Here is a 24,933-nt window from a genome sequence, read left to right on the forward strand (position 1 = left end):
ACGAAATACTTGAGCTTCCAGACCCTCTTGCTGATAGGGTTCATCATGAAACCAAGTTCTGACCAATGAGAGATAGATGGAAGTCTTTAGCAAGGGTATTCCTTCCCAGCTGAAAGACAAATCTTTCCTTGTTTCCCCCTTTGGTTCTTGGGCCACACCTGGAGGTGTTCAGGGCTTACTCCTGGCTCCGTGTTCAGGGATCCCTCCTGGCAGTGCTTGGAGAACCATATGCGATGCTGAGGATTGAATCTGGGTCAACCACAAGCGAGGCAAACACCTTACCTAAGGTACTACTTCTCTCGCCCAGAAAGACAAAGCTTTTCTAAAAGATGGTCTCCACCAAATCCGCCTGTCCAGTTACTTCTCTCATCAAAAAGTGAAGTTTATTTCTCCTCTCTTGGACCTTGTGACAAATAAAATGTGGTAGAACTGACATGCCGTCGTGCCATGTAATCCGGTTACTGTACCTTGTAGCCAATTACCCTGTGAAGAACAAGCTAGGATGTGGAAAGGCTATGAGGAAAGAGGAAAGCTTAATCAGCCCCAAGTTGTTCCAACCATCCTAGATGAGGCAGCAGTGAGTGATGCAGCCATCTTGATGTCCTGTACCGGGAGAGTCCACACAGAGCAGAACTGACCAGCTGGGTCAGCCCATATTACAGAACTGTGAGAGATAACAAATTGTTAGGGGTCAGAGAGATAGTACAGTAAGGCACTTGCCTTGTACTTGGTTGACCCAGGTTTGATCCTCAGCATCCCACTTGGTCCCTGAGCATAGGAGAAATCCCTGAGTGCAGAGCCAGAGTAAGACCTGATGTAGCAGGGTGCAACCCAAAAACCACAAAAATGTTGTCAGTTTCCAAGTCACTCAATTTTAAGATGGTTTCTAATGCAGCAAAAGAATAAAATAGCATGAGAAGAGTTCATTTTCCTTCTGATTTCCTCCTGTCTGGAATACGGTCACGTTTTTGGCTTGTAGCCATCATCCTGCCTCCAGGAAGAAAATCCACAATAAAGATGGCAGAGAGAAAAGCCTGAGGGCAAGCTTGAACAGGAACGGCAACCAAGCTAGCTCACCTCTGGATTTCTTCTTAAACACGTAGAAAAATTAACTTATTTGTCATTGATTGCATGTTGGGATTACGTGTAACTCAAAGTAATCCTGACATTGAGTAAAAGTTAACTATTTATTATATTTTGGATGATGTGTCTTTGACTGGGATACTGTGTTTATATGGGACACCAGTTATATTCAAGTCATACATGCAGCTACTTATGTACGCATGTGGTCTATGTATACACTTACAGCATATATGCATAGTAATCAACACAAATAGACACAAATCTACAAGTATAAATGTGAAAAATGCTGTAATATACACATAAATACTTGCATTTACATGCCATCAACAATATATACATACATGTACACACATGGTTCAGAGGATACCTGAGGTCAGGCTGGGAGCAAGATAAACCTAAAGGTCTATGAATTTCAGGAAGAACACATAACATCTCACCTTCAGTCAACACAGATGGTCTGGCATTGGACCTAATTTATAACTAGGGCCCACAATAAAAGTCTTTTCTACCCACTCCATACACAAACCACCCCACATACCATCCAGCCCACCTGTCAACATTTACTCCATTCAACCACCACCATCACTTATGCACCTGCAGCTTCTAAGGCGGAGAGAGCTACCTGGAATGAGGCAAGTTCCATCCCTTCCTGGGTGTATGGTCTTGGGCAGGTTACTTCCTCTCTCTGTGCTCATCTATAAAATGGGGTGAAATAATAGGACTTTGCTCATAGGGCTGCTATCAGAATTAATTGAAACTGTGCATGATCAGCACTCAATAACATTAGCTGGTATCAATCTGATCGTCAATGAATTATTAAGGAATGCTCATATGAGAATGATGATAAGTTTCAATGTTCCTGACACAGATGTGGCTATATATCTCAGAATCTCAGTTGGTAGAAACTCAAGGGACCTAACAACCTCATTTTACAATGGAGAATCTTAAGGTTATTGGGAGGGAGGGGAAGGATCACTAAGTCAGGGAGTACAGAGGGAGTAGAATCCAGGGTTCCATTACAAAGTTCCTTCTCAAATGTGAACTGCCACAGGAATAAGAGAGAAGCAAAGCATGCCATCATCCCACAACTTCACTCTTGCATCCATGCAACAAATATTACAGTAGCACATAACTGTGTTTGGGCACTGTGCTTGTAACTAGAAACACAAGTCCTTGGGGTCCTTTGGCCCTACCATCTTAGTACCAGGATATTGGTCATTTGACTTACCTGGGCTCTGGATCAGTAAGAGTGCACCTCCTTGAGACATAGGCCATCTTCAAGGGCACATGTTTGGCCTCACTGAGATCCCGGGATGGGGGGCCAGGAGAGGAGGGCTGCCTCTGGAGGGGTGAGGCAGGAGGTGAGTCCCAGCCAACTGATGTTCCGCCAGCAGAGTTCTTGAAATAGGGTGAGACCTCTTTCATGTACTTGACTGTCAGGAGACAGAGCAGCGGTTACCACAATGATATGAGCTGCCAGGCAGCTCCCATAACAACTGTCATTAATTCATTAGGAGTTTCCATTTGGAGTCAGAGAGAGCCTTGCATGTAGAAGGCCTGGGTATGATCCCTGCACTACAAAATCCCCTGGGTGTTATGAAGGGGAAGGAAGGGAACAGGAGGTGAGGGGAGAAGGGGGAAGAGAAGGAGAGGAGGAGAGGGGGAGAGAGGAGGGAGGGGAGGGAAAGGAAAAGAAAGAAGAAAGGCCTCCCTTTCCCCACTTTTTCACCTAACAGGGGTGATCTCTCCAGAACACAGACTGGTGGGACACTGTCTTGGTCATAGGACATAAGCCACAGTCTAAGGTAGGCTGACACACAAAATAGGAATAAACCAATGCTGACACTTTTCAGATGCCATGTCAGATTTGGGCCATTACCACCCGCCAAAAAAACCAAGGAAGTCATATTATATTTAACTCACAGTATTTTCAGAGTCAGTCGCAACAGCCTAGCTTGTACCCTAACCAATATAGGAGCCTAGAGCCTTTCTTAGCTCTCAACACCTTCACTGAGAAGTGAACACTGAGAAGTGCCCCACAGACCTTTTGGTGGCTATATAAATGTTCTATATATACTCTGTACAATATAGTAATCACTATCCATGTGTGGCTACCAAGCACTTGAAATGTGACTAGTACAAATAATGAACTGCAAGTTAGGGGCCAAAAATCAACAAGAAAAAACAAAAAGTCTTGATTGCGGACTGGAGTCAATGTGTTTCTTAAAAAAGAAGATCTCAGGGCTGCAGAGATAGTACAACAGGTATTTGCCTTGCATACACATGACCTGGGTTTTATCCCTAGCACCACGAATGGTCCCCTGAACCCTGCCAGGAGTGATCCCTGAGCATGAACCTGGACTAAGTTTTAAGCACTGCTGGGTGTGGAGAAAAAAAAATTAAATTAAAATTTAAAAATTAATTTTAATGGGGCTGGAGCGATAGCACAGCAGGTAGGGCGTTTGCCTTGCACGCAGCCAACCCGGGTTCAATTCCCAGCATCCCATATGGTTCCCTGAGCACTGCCAGGGGTGATTCCTGAGTGCAAAGCCAGGAGTAACCCCTGTGCATTGCCAGGTGTGACCCAAAAAGCAAAAATAATAATAATAATAATAATAATAATAATAATAATAACTAAAATTTTAAAAATTAATTTTTTTGAAAAGGAAATTTTCACTAACATGGGTGGCTATAAGTGAAGGGCACTCTGAAGACAGTCAATCCTGAGAGTGGATGGCAGGGATAGAGAAATTCAGAGACAAGTTAGATTGATGTGCCAGGTTTGGGATTGGCCCTTGTCCTGGGATTATAAATACATGACACTGTGCTGCTACTTTTCTATCTATTACTCACAGACAATATAACTAGTCAGGTAGAGTTCTAAGGCAGCCACTATCAATCAGAGTGATTGGTAATCGGGTGAATTAAGACTGGTGGGTAGGGGGTGAAATGATAGCACAACGGGTAAGGCGTTTGCCTTGCACACAGCCAACCTGAGTTTGATTCCCAGCATCCCATATGGTCACCCTGAGCACCGCCAGGGGTAATTCCTGAGTAACCCTGAACATTGCTGGGTGTGACCCAAAAAGAGCAAAAAAAAAAAAAAAAAAGACGTGGGTAATAAGTCATATTGATGCTAGAGAGATAGTATAGGAGTGAAGGCACTTGCCTTGCATAAAGTCAACTCTGTGTGGAACCCTGAAATTGCCTGATCCCCTGAGCACTGCCCCCTGACCCCCTGATCCCTGCCAAAAATGACCAACCCCCATCCCAAGCACTGCCAGGTATGACCCTACAGTCTCTCCCAGGAGGGAGAAGATGCCACAGCCCAGGAAGTCCCAGCTCAGCTCAGACACCAGCCTCAGTGGGGCTTTCTCAAAGGCCTAGTCGGGACCCCTCTCCTCCATTGACCCAGACACCCCACTCCCCCCGGGGGGGTCAGTGTAGGGCTCTGTGCCCCCCACCAGGCTGGAAGCACATGAGGGCAAGGACTCATGGGACTCAACAGAGTCGGGGATACGCGTATGCGGCGACTCAGCTCAGCAAATGAACAGCTGCCCCCCTGGAGACCAGAGAAAGTGCTCAGGGCCCTGCCCCCCCAGGTTTTCCCGGCACCCGGCCCACCCTCTCCTGGTTCTCCTCCCGCAGGAACATGCTATAAACGGACGGCACGCCAGCTGGTGCCTGAAACAGGACTTGGATTTCACTAACCAGTCGGCCTGTCCCAGGGTGGGGGTGGGGTCCTGGGGACCCAGCACGGGGCTATAAATAGCCCAGCTCTGAGGCCTCCTCCCTGCTCTGATTTCTGCCTGAGTCATCCAACCAGGCGGGGCTAGGTTGCCCAGTGGCTGCACCTCAGAGAGTCGAGGGTACTTTCAGGGCACTGTGGCCCATCTCCCGGAGACTCCAAGGCAGAGCCCAGCGGAAGGCCACATCCTCCTGAATAAGCCCCCGTGACAGGAGCCGGACAAACAGTGATACATGGGCCCACTGGGGAGCGAGATAGGCAGACCCCCTCCCCGCAAACAAGACCCTGACCTCCAGAGACTTCCGCTTCTTCCAAGGAGAGAAGCCAAGACCCAGCCCTGACCCCAGAGAACCAAGATGAGATTCCATAGGAAACACTAAGAGTGGAGACCAAACAGGAGCACGCACTGGGAAAGGACATGGTGTGGCAGGGAGAAGGGGATGCATCAGTCTGCTCAAGACAGTATTCCAGTGTATATCCCCATGCCAGGTGAACACTGGTGACTAAATGTCCTGGCTCTGGGGCCAGAGCAAAAGCACGGCAGGTAGAATGCTTGCCTTGCACGCAACTGACCTAGGATCGATCCACAGCATCCCATAGGTTCCCCCAAGCACTGCCAGGAGTAATTCCTGAGCATTGCCAGGTGTGACCCCAAAAGCCTAAGTAAATAAGTAAATAAATAAAAGCCCTGGCTCCCATCTTGGCTGAAGATAAGCCTGTCCTCTATGCTGTTTCTTATCTGTTTAATGAAGGGTTACTTGGTTGGCCCTCCCCGAAAGGATACGATCAATCCACTGAATGTCAGTCGCTGGCCTCCCTCTTCTTTCTGGTTCACTAGGCGAGCCACAGCACCTTGAATAGTATCTGACATACACCAGGTCATGGATGAAATGTGTTTGAAGACTGTATCAACAGGCCCGAGGCTGCTTAGCTTGCAGACAGAATGCTGGGGGGACGGGGGCCCTCCGGGATAAAATGGGGCTTAGATTTACTTTTACTTTCCTCCTCTGGGAACTCACACAAGCTCCTTTTCTTCCCCCAGTTTGGGTGTTTTTTTTTTTTTCTTTTTTGGTGGAGGGAGGAAGGTTTGAGCCATACATAGCAGTGCTCAGGGCTTACTACTGCCTCTGTACTCAGGGACCACTCCAGGTGGTACTCACGGGACCAGATGCAAACCCAGGGATCCTATTAGGGTCAGCTGTGTATGTGCAAGGGCAAGCGCCTTAACCTCTGTACTACCTTTCCAGCTCTATTTCTCCATATGAATAAAATACATCCCGCCTCCCATGGTTCTAATGCTGAATAGTTACAAAGCATTCTCTGCCTGTCAGAGAATAGGTTTTCAACCAACAGTAGTTAGGTTATTTTTGCTTTTTTTTTTTTTCCGTTTTTGTGGCAGAACCGGCTATGCTTATGGGTAACTCCTAGCTCTGCACTGCATTACTCCTAGCAGTACCCCGGGGGATCATATGGGATACCAGGGATCAAACCCAGATCAGTCACATACAAGACAAGTGTGCTACCCACTGCTCTGGCCCCAATTGTGTTACTTTCGCTGCTGCTATTCTTAGTGTGACAGTATAAGGCAATGGGCACAGGAGGCAGAGACACAGAAAGTTTTCCGTTTTGGTCCTCTCACTTCCTCTCTGGCCTCAGCTAGCCCCACAGTATCTCTGAGCCTCAGTTTCCTTGCCCACAGGTAGGAGGAGATCAGCTCTTTGAGCACAGCTCTGTGAGTTTCGAGTCTCACCTACTCACCTGTCTGCCCAGGATGGTGTAGAGGACAGGAGATTTCCATACTCTAAAAGGGATGACATTTAAGGTTTTGCTAGTCCAGCAAGGCTGGTCTAAAAATAGTCTCCAGCCCTGGCAGACCCTGCATGAGGGCTGACCAACGAAGTCAGAGCTGCCACCCTCTGGGGCATAAAATTTCACCTTACCACACCCTTGAATAAGTGAGGGAACACCAGCTGTCAAAGTCCCAAAGACAGCTGATCTCTTTGGTTTGGGGTTTGTATTTGTGTGTGTGTGTGTGTGTGTGTGTGTGTGTATTTTTCAGGGCCACTGTAGCACTGTTGTCTGATTGTTCATCGATTTGCTCGAGCAGGCACCAGTAACGTCTCCATTGTGAGACTTATTACTGTGTTTATATAAGTACGCCACAGGTAGCTTGCCAGGCTCTACCTTGTAGGCAGGATACTCTCAGTAACTTGCCAGGCTCTCTGAGAGGGACCGAGGAATCGAACTTGGGTCAACTGCATGCAAGGCAAAAGCCCTACCCGCTGTGCTATAGCGCCAATCCTTCAGGGCCATACCCAGTGGAATTCAGGGGTATCTTCCAGCTTGGTGCTGAGGGGACCAGGCTGTGCCAGAGATGGGACCAGCTCTCCCACATGCAAGGCACAGACTCCAGCCTTTTTGAGCCATCACTCTGTTTTTTTCCCTATGGTACCAGGAACCCAGGGCCTCGCACCTGTGAGCCATGCGCTCTGCTATTGAGCCACATCCCCAGCTCCACAGGAGCTCCTGGACCTAACAATACTCGTTCCAGGAACTTCACTTCAAATAAATCTCACAGGTACATGGAGGGGCCATGGCTCTGTTGTTTTCTGAACAAAGGTTGTTTGGTTTGGTTTCGTTTGGGGGCCACATCCAGTGATGCTCAGGGCATACTCCTGGCTTGGAACTCAGGAACTATTCCTTGATGGGACTTGGCCAACCATAATGGATGCTGCTGATCTGAACCCATGTAAGCCGCGTGCAAAGTGCAAGCCTTTCCTGCTGTACTATCACTCAGAGCCTCTGTTGTTCTTTGGAGTAGGAGGCTAGGAACAAGTTTAATGTCCAGGAGCAAGTGCTACTAAATACAAGTTGTGAACTCCCTGACTGGCAGAGACCACTCTGTTTGCCCAAGGCTGTGACCCGTTACCCACATGTAGTCCTTGCCCAGAGCAAAGATTCAGGTTAGTAAACACAGGAATCCCAATAAAGGGATGCTATGCAACCACTGGAAAGAAGACAGAACTACACGCACCAAGTTGGAAAGAGGTTCTCAACTGGTTAAATTACAAAAACAAGTGTGGGAATGATCTGAAGGTATGTAAAAATATCAGCAGGTATCATCACTATGGGATGATAATTAATCTATACTCTCCTGGGATTTTTTTTTCTTTTGGGGTCACACCCAACCATGCACAGGAGTTACTCCTGGCTCTGCACTCAGGAATTACTCCTGGCGGTGCTCAGGGGACCATATGGAATGCTGGGATTTGAACCTGGTTCGGCTGCGTGCAAGGCAAACGCACTACACACTGTGCTATCGCTCCAGCCCCTCCCCTGTGATTTTTTTATGGGGGAACTACACCTGGTGATACTCCAGGGTTATTCCTGGCTATGTACACAGGAATTACTCCTGGTGGTGCTTGGGGAACCATACGGGATGTCAGGGATTAAATCCAGATCGGCTGCATGCCAGGCAAGTACCTACCTGCTGTACTATCACTCTGGCCCAAGAAATTTTTTTTTAGGGTTCTGAAAGTTTTTTTATTTAGGGTTTGCTTTTTTTTTTTTTCAGAACTAGGAATAGAACCCAGGGCCTCACACATGCTTAGTCACATCCCCAGCCTCTTGGGTTCTTTTTATGTGTATATTACTTTTTACATTTTTTTTTAAATCTAGCTTTTTTTTCTTAATCACATCTACCTAAATTTGTTTTAAAGTACAAACTACCTAAGCCAGGATTCAAACATTATCTGCTGTCAACTCAGGAAGTCTAGACTTGGTTTGGGGTTTTTTTAGGGCGTTTTGGTTTTTCTTTTGGGGGTCACATCCAGCAGTGCTCAGGGATTACTCATGGCTCTGTGCTGAGGGATCACTTCTGGCAGGGTACAAGGGACCATATGGAGTGCAGGGGATCAAACCCTTGTTGGCCACATGCAAGGCAAATGCCCGATATATAGTACTATCTCTTCAACTCTAGGAAATCTAGACTTAAAGATTTGGTGATGGGAGAATGAAGCACTTATTGAGCACCTACTATACGCCAAATACCATAAACACATTTTCAGCTAACCATGCCAGTTCAATGAGATGGATCTATGATCATTAACAATTTAATAAATTAGGAGCTAGGGAGATACTTCACAAAGGTAGAGTGCACACAGGAGCCCAGCATTTGACCCTCAGTCCCACAAAGCCCCAAGCACTACCAGCTCTACCCCCCAATAAAAAATAAAACATTCATGGGGTTAGAGAGATAGTACAACAGGTAGGGTACTTCCCTTCCACACAGTCAGCCCAAGTTCAATCCCCAACACCCCATTTGGTCCTCCAAGCCTGCAAGGAGTTAAATTCAACTAATTAAATAGGACCAGGGATGTGGTCAAATCAAAATGTATGCCTTGCATACCGGGGTGCCCCAGAGGGGGGCAGGTGAAAGCCCTCCCCACCCCAAGGGACCCAGCTCTGACAGCCAAAAACCTCCACAACCCAACCACTGCCACGCTCAAGGCTGCTCCCCACGCCCTCAGCCGAGCCCCACATATGAATAAACATACTCACGCAAAAGCGGCCGCATGACACAATATAAAACACTCCCTATCCATTCCCCATAATTACCACACCACATTTGATGGGGTTCAGATAGTAGGCAACAAATCATAGAGGGAAATATATATGCATATATACATATTTCCAGATATATATGTATATATATATATATATATACCAAAGCTCACATCACCCAAACTTTAACATATTAGTGATATCCTATGGAATGTATTGTGGCTTCTGCCAAAATAGAACAATCTTCACACTGTTTCCTATATGAACACTTTTTTGTAAGCATGTTCAGCAGTTCTTCATAACAGACAATACAAAATATATTATTTCAGTTGTGTTTTGGAACAGGGATTGGGGTTTGGGATAGAAACATCCCGAATTTGGTGGTGGGAAGGTGTAATGGTGGTGAGATTGGTATTTGATATTGAATGTAATCAAACATTGTGAACTAACTTATAAAATTTAAAAAAAATTTACAAAGTAATGTGGAATTCATGCCCAATTCAATCAGCTTAATCAATGGCTGAATAAACAGCAATGCTCCTACATTATTTAAAAAAAGTGGGGGGTGCTTTTGGGTCAGAGCAATAAATAGCACAGCAGGTAAGGTACTTGCCTTGAACATGCTGACCTAGGTTCGATACCCAGCACCATATGTAATCTCCCAAGAACTGCTAGGAATGATGCCTGAGCACAGAGCCAGGAATAAGACCTGAACAGTGCTGGGTATGGCCCCAAAACAAAAGCAAAACAAAACAAAAAGAACATGGACTTTGCGAGCCCAAGAGATATTACAGCAGGTAGGGCCCTAGCCTTGCACACAGCCAACCCGGTTCAATCCTCACCACCAAATATGGCCCCCAAAGCCCCACCAGGAGTGATCCCTGAGCCGTGCCAGGTGTAGCTCAGTCAAAAACCAAAAAACAAAACAGATGGGTTTTGGCGGCCAGAGAGATAGTACTGGGGCGAAGATGCACATATGCCTCACTTGTGGCTGACACCAATTCCCTGGCCACACGTGGTCTCCTGAGCACCACTAGGAAACATTCTTAAGCACTTTCAGGCATAGTGCCTGCCCCATCCTCCCCACCCCCACCCAAAAAAAAACCTGTAGGTTTTGGGCTGGGGGTGTGGCTCCATGGTAAAGCACTGGTAGGGCCTTTCATGTGCCCTTTGGTTCAATTCCTGGCTGCAAAAAAAGAAAAGTGGGTTTGAGAGATCTGGGCTCAAATCCCATCTCTGTCACTTTGTGACTATGGGCTCATAACTTCACCTCTAAACAGTGTGGTGAACAATGCATTAAATCATAGAGGTGGCTTTAAGAATTCAAGGAGATCACATACGGAAGGGACTTAGTACATTGCCTGTCAATCTACTCAACAAACAGCAAATATTATCATGTCTATTACTATCATTATCACCACTGTTATTCCTCCTCTACCATCTGCAATAAGGTTCACGCACTCACTGAGGCCATGAGCAGCTCCAGAGTGCCACAGGCACTTTAATCAAGATCCAAGAATAAGCCTGGGCTAGATTAAGCCAAGTTTTATCTGTAGGGAGTCAGAACCATATGTGTCTGTGCAGCCTATGGTCTCCTTGAGAATAGCAATCAAAATAATAGTACTGCAGGTAAGGTGTTTGCCCTAGCACACGGTCAACCCAGGTTTGATCCATGGCATCCCATAAGGCCCAAGGACCAGCAGGAGTAATTCCTAAGTGCAGAGTCAGGAGTAAGCTCTGAGCACCTCCAGGTATGGGCCAAAAGAGAAAAACAAAATCAAACAAACAAACAACAAAACCCACAACAGGTCTTTGCAGCCAGGTGAGAACTGGCTGGGGGGCTCCATTCAAGACTCAGTTCCTAGCCAGGAGTTCATCAGGCACCTCATAGTATGCCAGAGTTCAACTAAGCTAAATAGGATGGCCACCAATTAGGAGCATCTGTTAATGATGGCACACATACATTATTTGCTTCCAGGATCCCCGAGCACAGAGTCAGGAGTAAGCCAAGTCACCCCCAGGAGTGGCCCCCAAACAAAAGCAAACCAAAATAAAAACCACTTGACATTCATAATTCCTTTATTTTACTTTTATGGGCATGCTTGGTCTCTTCTCCCCTCTGGAGAAACCCACATTCTCTCTTAGGTGCATCAGTCTTGCTCTCTCTTTCATCATAATTCCCTAACTAAAACTATTTTATTGCGGGGGGAGGGAAGAAAATACCTAATGTATATTTTATACACAAGATACACAGAGTCAGGCCAGGTGCTCAGAGACAAAATCCATCTTGGCGTCTGCCCCCAAAGACCTTCCAGTACACTCAAGTAACCAATCACACTGCTCTGCTGTGATGACAGAGGTGGACGTTTATTGAACGTTTGCCACATGGAAGACATCGTGACCGGCACTTCAAATCAATTGTCTCATACTTATAAATAGCAAATAAAATAATCATTCTTTTTTACCGAATATGGGCAGGGGCCTCAGCATATGAACATGAGTTATGAGGCACAGGACAAGCACTGCTTTTCAGTCTGGCAAACAACCATTCGAGGTAGACCAGTTAGCCAAAGCTGAGATCACTGTGGCCTTACAATCAGACAGACCTTAGTTTTAATCCTACAATTGCCGACATATTGTGTCACTTGAAACTATTTTAGTCACTTAAAGTCATTTAAGTCACTTAAAGAAAGCTATTTAAGGTTGCTTTTAAAGAAAGTAACATTTACATTGGTGACCTTGTCTATAAAACAGGGATGACAAGAGCTGAGGAGGTTATAGGGGCCTCAAAGGACTGAAGTGCATGTTCTGCTTGCTAGAGCCTCAGGCTCAGTCCCCAACAATGCATGGGCCCCCAAGCTCCAGTAGAAGCAATCACTGAGCATCAAGCTAGGATTAGCCTCAAAGCACCTTTGGGGTAAGGCCCAAAAGCAAACTCAAAGATTGGAGCTGGAGTGATAGGACACTGGAGAGGGTATTGCCTTGCAAGCAGCCAATCCGGGTTTGATCTCCAACATCACATCTGGTCCCCCAAGCACCGACTTGAGTAGTTCCTGAATGCAGAGCCAGGAGGAAACCTTGAGCATCACTAGGTATGACTCAAAAAGCAAAACAAATAAATAAATCATTAAAAATAAAAACTCAAAGATTAGGGGCCAGATAGTAGTAACAGTTGGTAGGGCACTTGCCTTGAATGCAGCTGACCTGAATTCTATCCCCAGAAGACCATCTGGTCCCCCAAACACAACCATGAGTGATCCCTGAGCACAAAGCCAAGAGTAAGCCCTGAGCACTAACATGCATCGTAAAAAAAAAAAGCCCTCTCAGAAATTAGAGTGATTCTTATTAGTCTATTCTGTTTCTTATCATGCGTATTTGTGGACATGCTACTCTATGCCTATCATATCCTTTAAAGGTCTATTCTTCAAGTGGGTTGTACCATCCCAGTTTTGTACAAAGCACTAAAATTGACTTTATTAAACTTTACTGTTCTTTATCCTATTGCTGTTGGTATTTTCTGTGACGGAGTCAGGGATCAAACCCAAGGCCTCTTACACATGAAGCACAAAATCTACCACTAAGATCCATACTGGTCAGTTTTACTGCTCTTCAGCATTATTTTTTATTTTTATTTTATTTTATTTTATTTTATTTTATTTTATTTTATTTGCTTTTTGGGTCACACCCAGCAATGCACAGGGGTTACTCCTGGCTCATGCACTCAGGAATTACTCCTTGTGGTGCTCGGGGGACTATATGGGATGCTGAGAATCAAACCCGGCTCTACCGCATGCAAGGCAAATGCCCTACCCACTCCAGCCCCTGGCAGCATTATTTTGTAATGCATCACACAGTCTTGCCAACAATGCTGGGGTGGCAGGAGGGGAGAAGGCATTTGGTTGTTCCTACCCCCTTTCCCCGAGGCCACATCTTCAAGGGCCCAACTGGCCCTGGCTTCATGTCCACACACACAATGGGCCTTTCTGAGTGGCAGACAGAGGCCTGTTGGTGTCTGCTTGGGCCCAAACTCTGAGCACAAGCTCACCCCTGTGATGGAGAAGATGAAACGCAATTCGCCAAGTCCTGACCTCACAGAGGAAAAAGTCCAGGAAGCACAGTGGGGTGACGGAGCCCAGACTTAGCCAGGGAAGCAGGAATCTCACCAGCATCAGGAGTTTGTCCTCAGAGGGCCTCAGGGGGCTCTGCAACCACTGAGGCCCAGATTTAGGAAAGATGGTCAGTTGCAGGGCAGGGATATAGCCCAGCGGTAGAGCTCCTGTCTCCCATGTGGTAGGTCCTGGGTTTATTTTCTTTTATTTTCTGTTTTTTGGGGTCACACAGCATTTCACAGGTGCTCCTGGCTCTGTGCTCTCTGGTGGGGTTCAGGGACTATATGGGGTGCTAGGAATCAAACCCAGGTCAGCTGCATGCACAGCAGATGCTCTACCCACTGTACTATTCTCTCTGGCACAGGCCCTAGATTTAACAGTCAGTACTAAGGTGGGGGGGCAGGGAGCCTAGTTGCACTGCTAGCCCTAAGACAGGCTTCTGGGAGGGTACCTCACAGAGGGGATGGGCACAGGGACAGACAAGCCAGTGATCAGGTGAGGGGCAGGGTGGGCGGCACAGGCTGAAAGAGGCCCCTTGAGCTCTGGCTTCGGCTGGAGCAGCTGCCAGGCCTCAACCTTCTCAACACACTCCAAATCTCAATCCTCACTCAGCATGCAGGTGCTCGGGCTTCTCAGATCAATCTTACAATCTGAATCTTCACCTCATGCTTCCTCCTTAACTCCTCAGATGCCTTGGTGTGGGGTTAGTTCCTTTCATGAGCCTCCAGGGTCAGGAAAAGAGCTCAAAAGCAAAAACAAGAAAAAGCTGGGGGAGAGAAGGACAAAGCAATGGCCTGATGGGTAGGGCATTTGCCTTGCATGCCACAGACCTGGGTTCAATCCCCTGCATCGTACATGGTCCCCCAAGCACTGCAAGAGTGAGTCCTCAGTTCAGAGCCAAGAGGTATGTCCCCAAAACAAACAAAATCAATAAAAAGCTGGGGACACTAAACCAAAAGAACCCAACTTCCAGACCTTTCCTTTCCCCAGAGAAAATAGCTTAAGGAGTAAAGCATATGCCACCAATGGGTCCTGGGTTAAATTCAGAGCACCATAAGGGAAAATAGGCAGGAACAATATGAGAAGATTATAAATAAATTTATGCTAATAAATTTGACTACTGAGATATGTGGGGAAAGTCTTGAGCAGCATAAACTACCAAAGATTACTCAAGAAAAAAATAAATTATCTGGGCTGGAGAGGTAGTACAGCAGGTAGGGACGGCAGGTAGGGCACTTGCCTTGCACACAGCAGACCCAGATTTGTTCCCTGGCATTCCACATGGTCCCCTGAGCACCACGAGGAGTAATTCCTGAGTGTAGAGCCAGGACTAGCCCCTAAGCATTGCCAGGTATGACCCAAGCACTTCTTAAAAAATAAAAGAGTATGTAAAGTGCTTTATTAAAGATGCTAAAACCAGGAACTGGAAAAATGATATATCAGGTAGGTTCCTTGCCTTGCACACAACTGATCCAGGTTCAATCTACCACAGCTTATATGATCTTCTGAGCTGTCAGGAGTAATTCCTGAGCACAGAACCAGGAATAACCCTGAGCACCGCCAGTGTGCACAAATCTAAAAGAAGAAGCAGCTTGAACCATATTTAAAACTCTTTTTATTTTCATCTGGGGATCTTTTGGGTCACTCAGGGTGCTACCTGTGTATCCCTAGTTCTGGCAGTGCTCAGGGACCGTCTGAGGTGCTAAGGATTCAAACCAGGTTTAGCCTAAAGCAAAGCTAGTGCTTTACCCCTCCTATACTATCTCGCTAGCTCTGTGTGTGTGTGTGTGTGTGTGTGTGTGTGTGTGTGTGTGTTTGGTATCCAGTCAGGGATGCATCCACTCTGCATGCTAAGCCACACCCTCAGTCCCTAGAAACCTTCCTTTAGCAAAATTGGAGAATGCTACCAAATATTAAAGCGGGGGGAATGATACCAACATACACATGTGAGGGGGCAGGAGAAGCATTGCCGATATTTATCACGTCTACTCTGTATGCCAAATGCCAAATTCTATTCTGGGCCAAAAGATAGGCCAGGATCCACCTAAAGAAATTTCCCAGGAGAAGGTTTTACCCCATGAAAAATCTCAGAAAATGCAAGTGCTGGAGCCCTTTGTCCTGTGGTGAGAGAACTGTCACTCCTCTCTCCTCAGTACCAGTGGACATGGCTAATCAATGTCAGCTTCTTTCTGCTAAGCCCAGGCTAGACATCCTAATCCTTTTAAATACAGCACTCCCACAAGATGGGAAGAAAGTCATCAAGACTCTGTGTGAGGGGGCTGGAGCGGGTAGGGCATTTGCCTTGCATGCGGCCAACCTGGGTTCGATCCCCAGCATCCCATATGGTCCCCCAAGCACCGCCAGGAGTAATTCCCGAGTGCAAAGTCAAGAGTAACCCTTGTGCATCACCGAGGTTGACCCAAAAAAAGCAAAAAGCAGAAAACAAAAAAAAAGACTGTGTGAGGAGGAAGACACCAAGAAATGAGTCACCTTCTCTTATCTGTATAAGAGTCAGAATCATTGATCACTGAATTAAACAAGACTTTGTCAGGCTGGAGTAATAGTACAATGGGTAGGGCATTTGCCTTGCATGTGCCTGACCCAGATTCAATCCCTGGCATCCCATATGGTCACCAAGCACCACTAGGAGTGGTCCCTGAGGACAGAGCCAGGAGTAAACAGAGTAAACCCTGAGTACCACCATGTATGGCAAAAAAAAAAAAATACCTTCGTCTGTCACTGCCAGGAGCCACACCAGGAAAACTAACAGTCACTATCTTTTTTGGTCACCTCTGATCCAGTCTAACCCCAGTCAACAGAGAAGCTGAGGTCCAGAGAAGGCAAAGGTCTTGTAGAATACCACATAGGATTTCAAACACTGGGAAGAGAGGCCCTGTTTGTGTTTTATCTTGTCCACCACAGATTGAACTCATCCAGGAGATGGCCTGAGTTCCGTGGTGCTTTGGCCCAATGCTGTGCCAGGTATCTGTGTTTCTTGGCTTCGCAAAGAAAGAATGGAGAGAATGAGTTCAATGGGAGACACAGGTATCATCCCCTAAACCAAGCAATGCTTCAAGCATCTACCGCATGGAGAGGCCACTTTCTCAGAAGGATCCATGCCCAGAGCCCAGAGAGACATTCTCAACCTACGAGGGAGTGTAGGGGGCTACACTGTAGGACAGAATGCAACCATAGGGGCCAGAGTGATAGCACAAGAGGTAGAACACTGCCTTGCACATAGCCAAACCAGGTTCGATCCCCAGCACCCCATAGGGTCCCACAAGCTCCACCAGGAGTGATCCCTGAGCACAGAGCCAGGAGTAAGCCCTAAGCATAGCCAGTTGTGTCCCAAAAAACAAATAAAATAAAATGGTGTAAAATAGGGGCTGGAGCGATAGCACAGCGGGTGGGGCGTTTGCCTTGCACGCGGCCGACCCGGGTTCAAATCCCAGCATCCCATATGGTCCCCTGAGCGCCGCCAGGAGTAATTCCTGAGTGCAGAGCCAGGAGTAACCCCTGTGCATCGCCAGGTGTGACCCAAAAACCAAAAAAAAAAAAAAAGGTGTAAAATAAACATAAATGAGTCCATAGTAGAAATCTCACCATCCAGAGAACAAACTTTTGAAGAGCAGAAAGTAATTTCATTCCAAATCAATAAAATAGGGCATTTTGATGAATTTCACTAAGTTCAAACTGTACTACAGGTTATAGATATAAAATACTGAGGGGAAAGTCTCATATCCTTAACACTTAAGGGTGATGTTAGGGCCAGGAGTGATAGTACAGCTGGTGGAGCATTTGCCTTGCAAGCCGCTGATTCAGATTCAATCTCCGGCTTCCCTCATGGTCCTCTGAGCACTGCTAGGAGTAACCCCTGAGCGTTATCAGTGTGGCCCCAAAACCAAAAATAAAAAAAGTCATCTTATTAATAATAACTTTGAGGTTAAAAATATGATTCCTGGCTCAATCCCTGGTGTCACATGGTCCCCTGAGCACCTGCAGGAGCTACTCCTGAGCACAGAGCTGGGAGTACCCCCTGAGTCACCAAGTGTGGCCAAAACAAAACAAAAAATTCAGTTCTGGATCAGCGAGATAATACAGGGATTAAGGAGCTTGCTTTGCATGCAGCTTTCCCCAGCTTGATCCCTGGAACAATGTCTTGAGCACCAGCAATGGGCCTGAGCACAAAGCCAGGAAATAGCCCGAGTACTGCTGAGTGTGACCCAAAAAACAAAAAGTAATAATAATTAAAAAAATGTGATTGCAACAAACGTCCAAGGATAGCTAAAACAATTCTTGAGAAAAAGACGATGGGAGGCATCACCCTCCCCAACCTCAATCTTTACTACAAAGCAGTAACAATTAAAACAGCATGGTACTGGAACAAAGGCAGAGCCGTAGACCAATGGAACAGGGTGGAATACCCTTACACACAACCCCAAATGTATGATCATCTAATCTTTGATAAGGGAGCAAGAGATGTGAAGTGGAGCAAGGAAAGCCTCTTTAACAAATGGTGCTGGCACAACTGGACAACCACATGCAAAAAAATGGGCCTAGACCTTGACCTGACACCATGCACAAAAGTCAGATCAAAATGGATTAAAGACCTCAACATTAGACCACAAACCATAAGGTACATTGAAGACAAGGTTGGCAAAATCCTCCACGATATTGAAGATAAAGGTATCTTCAAAGGTGACACAGAACTAAGCAATCTAGTAAAAACAGAGATCAACAAATGGGACTACATTAAACTAAAAAGCTTCTGCACCGCAAAAGATACAGTGATCAGAATCCAAAGACTATCCACAGAATGGGAAAGGATATTTACACAATACCCATCAGATAAGGGGTTGATATCAATGGTATATAAAGCACTGGTTGAACTCTACAAGAAGAAAACATCCAACCCCATCAAAAAATGGGGCGAAGAAATGAACAGAAACTTTACCAAAGAAGAAATACGAATGGCCAAAAGGCACATGAAAAAGTGCTCTACATCACTAATCATCAGAGAGATGCAGATCAAAACAACCACAAGATACCACCTCACACCACAGAGACTAGCGCACATCCAAAAGAACAAAAGCAACCGCTGTTGGAGAGGATGTGGCGAGAAAGGGACCCTTCTACACTGCTGGTGGGAATGCCGACTGGTTCAGCCCTTCTGGAAAACAATATGGACGATTCTCAAAAAATTAGAAATTGAGCTCCCATTTGACCCAGCAATACCACTGCTGGGAATATATCCCAGAGAGGCAAAAAAGTATAATCGAAATGGCATCTGCACATGTATGTTCATCGCAGCACTGTTTACAATAGCCAGAATCTGGAAAAAACCCGAATGCCCTAGAACGGATGACTGGTTGAGGAAACTTTGGTACATCTATACAATGGAATACTATGCAGCTGTTAGAAAAAAGGAGGTCACAAATTTTTTATTTAAGTGGATCAGCATGAAAAGTTTCATGCTAAGTGAAATGAGTCAGAAAGAGAGAGACAGACATAGAAAGATTGCACTCATCTATGACATATAGAATAACAGAGTGGGAGACTAACACCCAAGAATTGTAGAAACAACTACCAGGAGGTTGACCCCATGGCTAGGACGCTGGCCTCACATTCTGGGGAAAGGGCAACCCAGAGAAGGGATCACCAACTATAATGTAGTCGAAGGCCATGTGGGAGAAGGGAGTTGCGGGCTGAATGAGGGCTAGAGACTGAGCACAGTGGCCACTCAACACCTTTATTGCAAACCACAATAGCTAATTAGAGGGAGAGAACAGAAGGGAATGCCCTGCCACAGTGACAGGGTGGGGTGGGGGGAGATGGGATTGGGGAGGATGGGAGGGATGCTGGGTTTACTGGTGGTGGAGTATGGGCACTGGTGAAGGGATGGGTTCCCGAACTTTGTATGGGGGAAGCATAAGCTCAGATGTGTATAAATCCATAACTGTACCCTCATGGTGATTCATTAATTAAAAATAAATAAATTTATTAAAAAAAATGTGATTGCTATATAAAAGCTTCTAAGGACCAAAATGCAATCACCTTCTAAGTATATATATATATATATATATATACATATATATATACATATATATATATTTTATATATTTTAAATGCACCCACGGTAGTCAGAGAGATAGTATATGGGTTCACATGCAGCCAACCTGGGTTTGATCTCCAGCACCACACATGAGCCCCCAAGCATTGCCAGGAGTGATCCCTGAGCTCAGAGATGGGAATAAACTATAGCTGGGTGGGCACCTCTCCACCTCTCCTCACCACCACCCCCCCCCCAAGAAAAGGACAAATAGGGGCTAGGGAACTGAAATATTTCAAAGGGCTAGAGCACATATTTTACAAGTGGGAGCAATTCCCAGCACCACATGGCCTGCCAAATACCACCACGATGCAACCCGCAAATAGTTCCTGAGAACCACTGAATGCAGCCCCCACACACACACAAAAAAATCATGTTAGTAATCTCTTCTACAGGGACTTCATGGCTCCAGGGTAAGATACAACAAGCTTTTACACACTTTCCTATAAGGAAAATTTATGGATCACTTTTAGTTGATTATTCGTAACAAGCAACACAAAATAAATTATGTAGGATCTGCTTTGGGGGCAGGCTTGGGTGGTGGTGGGAAAATTCAAATTAATGGTGGTGGGAGGGTGTAATGGTGGTGGGACTGGTGTTGGAATATTGAAGTAATAAATCATTATAAACTGTATCACTGTATCACTGACATCCCATTGCTCATCGATTTGCTTGAGCGGGCACCATTAATGTCTCCATTGTGAGACTTGTTGTTACTGTTTTTGGCATGGGGAGCTTGCCAACTTGAACAGCTTTAAAAAAAATACAATACACTTAAAATGTCAAAATAAAATAAAACAAAGCTGAGCGAAGTGAGCCTGGGGTCACAGAAAGCCAAAGATGATCCCGAGACTCAGAGTCTGTGCCCTTCTGTGGCCTCCAGAGACCCCGCTAGGGAAACAAAGGCCACTCTCAGGAGCTCAGCCCGGGCCGCTCAGCAGCCTTGATGGCCACGGCATTCTCCACCAACCCCCGCCACCCCCCTGTGCCGGCTCTGGGCCCTGAGCCAAGACACATTCCTCAGGCCCCCAGAACTTCTGGAACTGAGAGAGCAGAGTTTGAGAAAAAGGCTGAGCAAGGCAAAAACACCTTGAGAGAGAAGGCAAGAGGCAGAGATGGGACCACCACAGCAAGAGGCATCCAACAAGCCGGGATTGATGTCTGGTGGAGGTCAAGGACTCAGCCAAAACAGTATCATGGAGAGGACAGACAGATCCACCGAGACCACCCCCACCCCCCAGCCCCCATGAAACTCTGATCCTTGCTGAGGAACTTGGCCGCCTGCCACATACAGGAGGAGGAAGGGCTCTGAGCGCTAGACAGATCTAACCCAAGGGCTCTCTATTTTCCTTAGGAACAAATCTTGTCTTGGGGGCTTTGGAGTAGGGGAGTCACACCTAGCAGTGCTCAGGGGCTATTTCTGGTTCTGTGCTCAGGAGTGAGCCCTGGCAGTGTTCAGGGGACCACATGCAGCGCCAAGAGCTGAACTGGAATCAGCTGCCTACCTTACTTACTGCCTATGCTCTCTCTGTGGCCCGGAAATAATATTTTTGTTAGTATTCTTGTTGTTGTTTGGAGGCCACACCTAGAAATGCTCAAGGACTCATGGCCACGGTATTTTCCACAAGTACAGTGATTCTGCACTCAGGGATCATTGTGGTGGCCTCGGGGGACCATATGGGATGCCAGGGATGGAATCCGGGATGGAACCCAGATTGGTACATATAAGGCAAGTGCCTTAGCCACTGGGCTATCACTCCGGCTCCAGTAGAAATGAATCTTACCACACTGCCCCATCCCTGCCCCCCTCACCCCCCTCAACCCAGCTTAGTCACTCAGTGGATGGCCCAGTTGTTGGCATGAACCTTTGTGAGTGTGTGTGTGTGTGGTTTTGTTTTGGGACTACACCGAAGGTGATCAGGGATTACTTCTGGCTCTGCAGTCAGGGATAATTCTTACTGGCTCTTGGGGGGGGCGGCTATAAGGGGTTCTGACCATAAAGGTCAGCTGTGCGCAAGGTAAGTGTCCCACCCATGATACTCTCTCTGTACCTTTTGCCCTGTACCTAACCACCCAACAGGCAGAAGTTACCTCCCCATTTTACGAAGGAGGACAAGAAACATCATGCAAATAAAGTGACTTGTTCAAGGCCACACACCACAGAGCTCGAGCATGGAAGAGAAGAAATAAACACCACGTCTGTCTGATTCAGCCAGAGCCTCACCCATACTGTCTCAAGGTGGTACCTAATTTTTTTTTTTCTTTTTGGGTTGCACCTGGCGATGCCCAGGGATTACTCCTGGCTGTGCACTCAGGAACCACCCCTGGCGGTGCTCAGGGGACCGTATGGAATGCTGGGATTCAAACCCGTGTCGGCCATGTGCAAGGCAAACGCCCTACCCGCTGTGCTATCACTCCAGCCCCGCCTAATTTTTTTTTTTTAAGAAGGAGTCCCACCCAGGGAATCTTGGGAAACCATACAGGGCTAGGAATGTGCTCTTCTCTATTGCTATCACGTTCAACCCTGCCTACCTCACAATCCCCACTATTGGGGACCCAGCAGGGGCCAGAGAGCAGTAAGCAGTCATGGGGTTCCCAGGGCTTACCCTCCAACACCACTTCTTTGCCTGTCTTCTTCAGCACCTGTACCGCCTCGTCATGGGTGGCAGTGGAGAGGTCTTCTCCATTCACAGACAGGATGGCATCGCCCACAAAGAGGGCCTCTGTCTGGTCAGCTGCCAGGCCCTTGAAGATCTTGGAGATGAGAATAGGCATCTTATTCTCCCGGCCTCCTATACAGCACAGAGAAAGGGAGAAACTGAAGCAAATGCATCAGTGTTTGGGATTACTTACTGTGTGGTGTCAGGAGTTGAACCCAGGTCTCTTGCATGTAAGAAATGTGCTTTTCTGGTGAGCCACATCTCTGACTCTAAAATTATTTTTTAGGGGGCCAGGATAGTTCAAAGGGTTAGAGCCACATGCTGCATCCTGAAGCCCTGGGTTCGATCCCTCCAGGTAGAGAGTCCCCTAAAACATCCCCAGGAGCAGCCCCTGAGCAACAAGCTGGAAGCAAACTCCAGCACCACAAATGTGACCCAAAAACCAACCCTTGGGCTGAAACAATAGTATAGTGAGTAGAGTGTTTGTCCTGCACTTGGCCAACACGGGTTTAATCCCCAGCACACAAGGCCCCCTGAGCACGGAGCAGGAGTAAGTCCTGAGTACAGCTGGCTTTGACCCAAAAACAAGACAAAATATCCCCTCAAAAATTTCTTTCTTGGGGGCTGGAGTGATAGCACAGCGGGTAGGGCATTTGCCTTGCATGTGGCCGACCCAGGTTTTATTTCCAGCATCCCATATCATCCCCTGAGCACTGCCAGGAGTAATTCCTAAGTGCAAAGCCAGGAGTGACACCTGTGCATTGCCAGGTGTGACCCAGAAAGAAAAAAAATATATTTCTTAAGGCCTTTTTCAGTGTCAATTCCCATTTCAGGAAAGGAGAATAAAAGGGCAAAAAGAACGTCAGAAGATGTGCCAGAAGGATATAGCACAGCAGGTAAGGCACTTGCCTTGTACATGGCCAACCCAGGTTAGATCCCCAGCATCCCATATGGTCGCCTGAACACCACAAGGAGTAATTCTCGAGTACAGAGCCAGGAGTAACCCCTGAGCATTGCCAGGTGTGGCCCAAAAACTAAAAGAAAAAGAAAATTGGCACCAGGGCCTCACATATGCAAGGCATGTGCTCTACCACATGAGTCACAAACCTTGGCACCCAGAATCACTACATTTTTGTGGGTTTGTTTGTTTGTTTGTTTATGGGCCACACCAGTGATGCTCAGGACTTACTCTTATTTCTGCACTCAGGGATCATTCCTGGCGGGGCTCAGGGAACATATAGGTACGAGGGATTGAAACTGGTCGGGTTCATGCAAGGCAAGTGCCCTACCCTCTGCGCTATTGCTCCAACTCCAAAACCTTAAGCTTATACATGCAAACCAGGCCCTCATGCCTCACACCGCCAGTCCATCCCCAGTGAGTTGGAGAACTGAGGGGGGAGAGAAAGGGGAGGTGACTCCAACACCAGCTCTAAGGCCCATGCAGGAGCAACAGAGCGACAGTTTGCTCAGTGCACCGTACTTAGCCTGAGGCCCAGGAAAGGAAAGGATTTCTATTTATATCTGCCCTTCTCCATCTGAAACTAGGAACTGCGGTTCAGTCTGAGCTGTGATCGTTTCAAGCTTCCTGAGGCCAGACTGGACTGGACCCTAAAGGTAAGGTCAAGGTAACCAGCGAGCTGTCTCCATTTCCGTTCAAGAATACAGTGAAGCCGATACTCCCTCCTGATGCCTCCTGAAAGTACTTTCAGCCCACCTGGAATGGTAACTTATGCGGCCTCAGAAAGTTTCTGCTCCTCTCCAAGTTTGTCCATTTGCAAAATGAACTCTGTCTGATCTCAAAGTTCTTTTCCTCCCTGAGCATACAACTTCTGGATTAATCTGCTAACCCTGCCAGAATGTGGAGGGCCAGGAAGATAGCAGAGATGTCAGGGACAGCTGCTTGCCTGTAGGGGAACCCTGGTATGCCCTACACCCCCAAGTACTATGGGGATCACCCCCACCTCAAAAAAAAATATGGGTCAGGACAGAATGATAGTAAGGCAGGTAGTGCATTCACCTTTCATGCAGCCGACCCGGGTGAATTACTGGCACCCTATTAGTCCCCCCAAGACTGCCAGGAGTGATCCCTGAGCACAGAACCAGCAGTAAGCTCTGAGCACCACTGGGTGTGGCCCAAAACCCAATATATTTTATATTAAATATATAGACATACTTACTCACTCACTGGCTTCCCCATTTCCCACCTTATTTATTTAGGTTTTCGGGTCATACCCGGCAGTGCTAGGGATCATTCCCAGCAGTGCTCAAGGTACCATGTAGTGCCAGAGCTCAAACCTGGGGTTCCTGCACGCATGAATTCTAGCCCTTTGAGCTCTCTCTGTCTCTCCATCCCCTAGTTCTTGCTTTTAGACCCATTTGATTGGTTGCCTGGTCAGTTGCCTCACCATGGGGAAGAACCAGCTCCTCAACTGGAAGGTCTAGTGACCTGCTCTAGAGGTTCTAATCCAGTCTGCCACCACTATGTAATTCTGGGGAAATCACCCTCCTGACTCTTCATTTCTTCACCTGCAAAATGGGGGTTATAGTACCTACCTTCTTCCACCTGTTGCCAGGATGAAGTGGATGCAGTACAAAGTGGTACTGAGCCAATGACATCCCTACTTCCTCATCCAGGACAAAAGGACTAGAGGCACCAGTGAC

General features: G+C 46.8%; 1 protein-coding gene across 1 annotated transcript in view; it reads right to left on the reverse strand.

Annotated features, from left to right (window-relative positions):
• Positions 1-24,933, reverse strand: part of SNTA1 (syntrophin alpha 1) — a 35,953-nt gene that overhangs the window by 9,030 nt on the left and 1,990 nt on the right. Inside the window, exons 2-3 of the mRNA XM_004612567.2 lie at positions 22,219-22,404; positions 2,312-2,516 (exon numbers count right to left, since the gene is read on the reverse strand). Coding sequence (XP_004612624.2) covers positions 2,312-2,516; positions 22,219-22,404 — 391 coding nt within the window. The remainder of the gene's footprint in view (positions 1-2,311; positions 2,517-22,218; positions 22,405-24,933) is intronic.

Source organism: Sorex araneus, chromosome 5 (assembly GCF_027595985.1).
Source record: "Sorex araneus isolate mSorAra2 chromosome 5, mSorAra2.pri, whole genome shotgun sequence".
Lineage (NCBI taxonomy): Eukaryota > Metazoa > Chordata > Mammalia > Eulipotyphla > Soricidae > Sorex > Sorex araneus.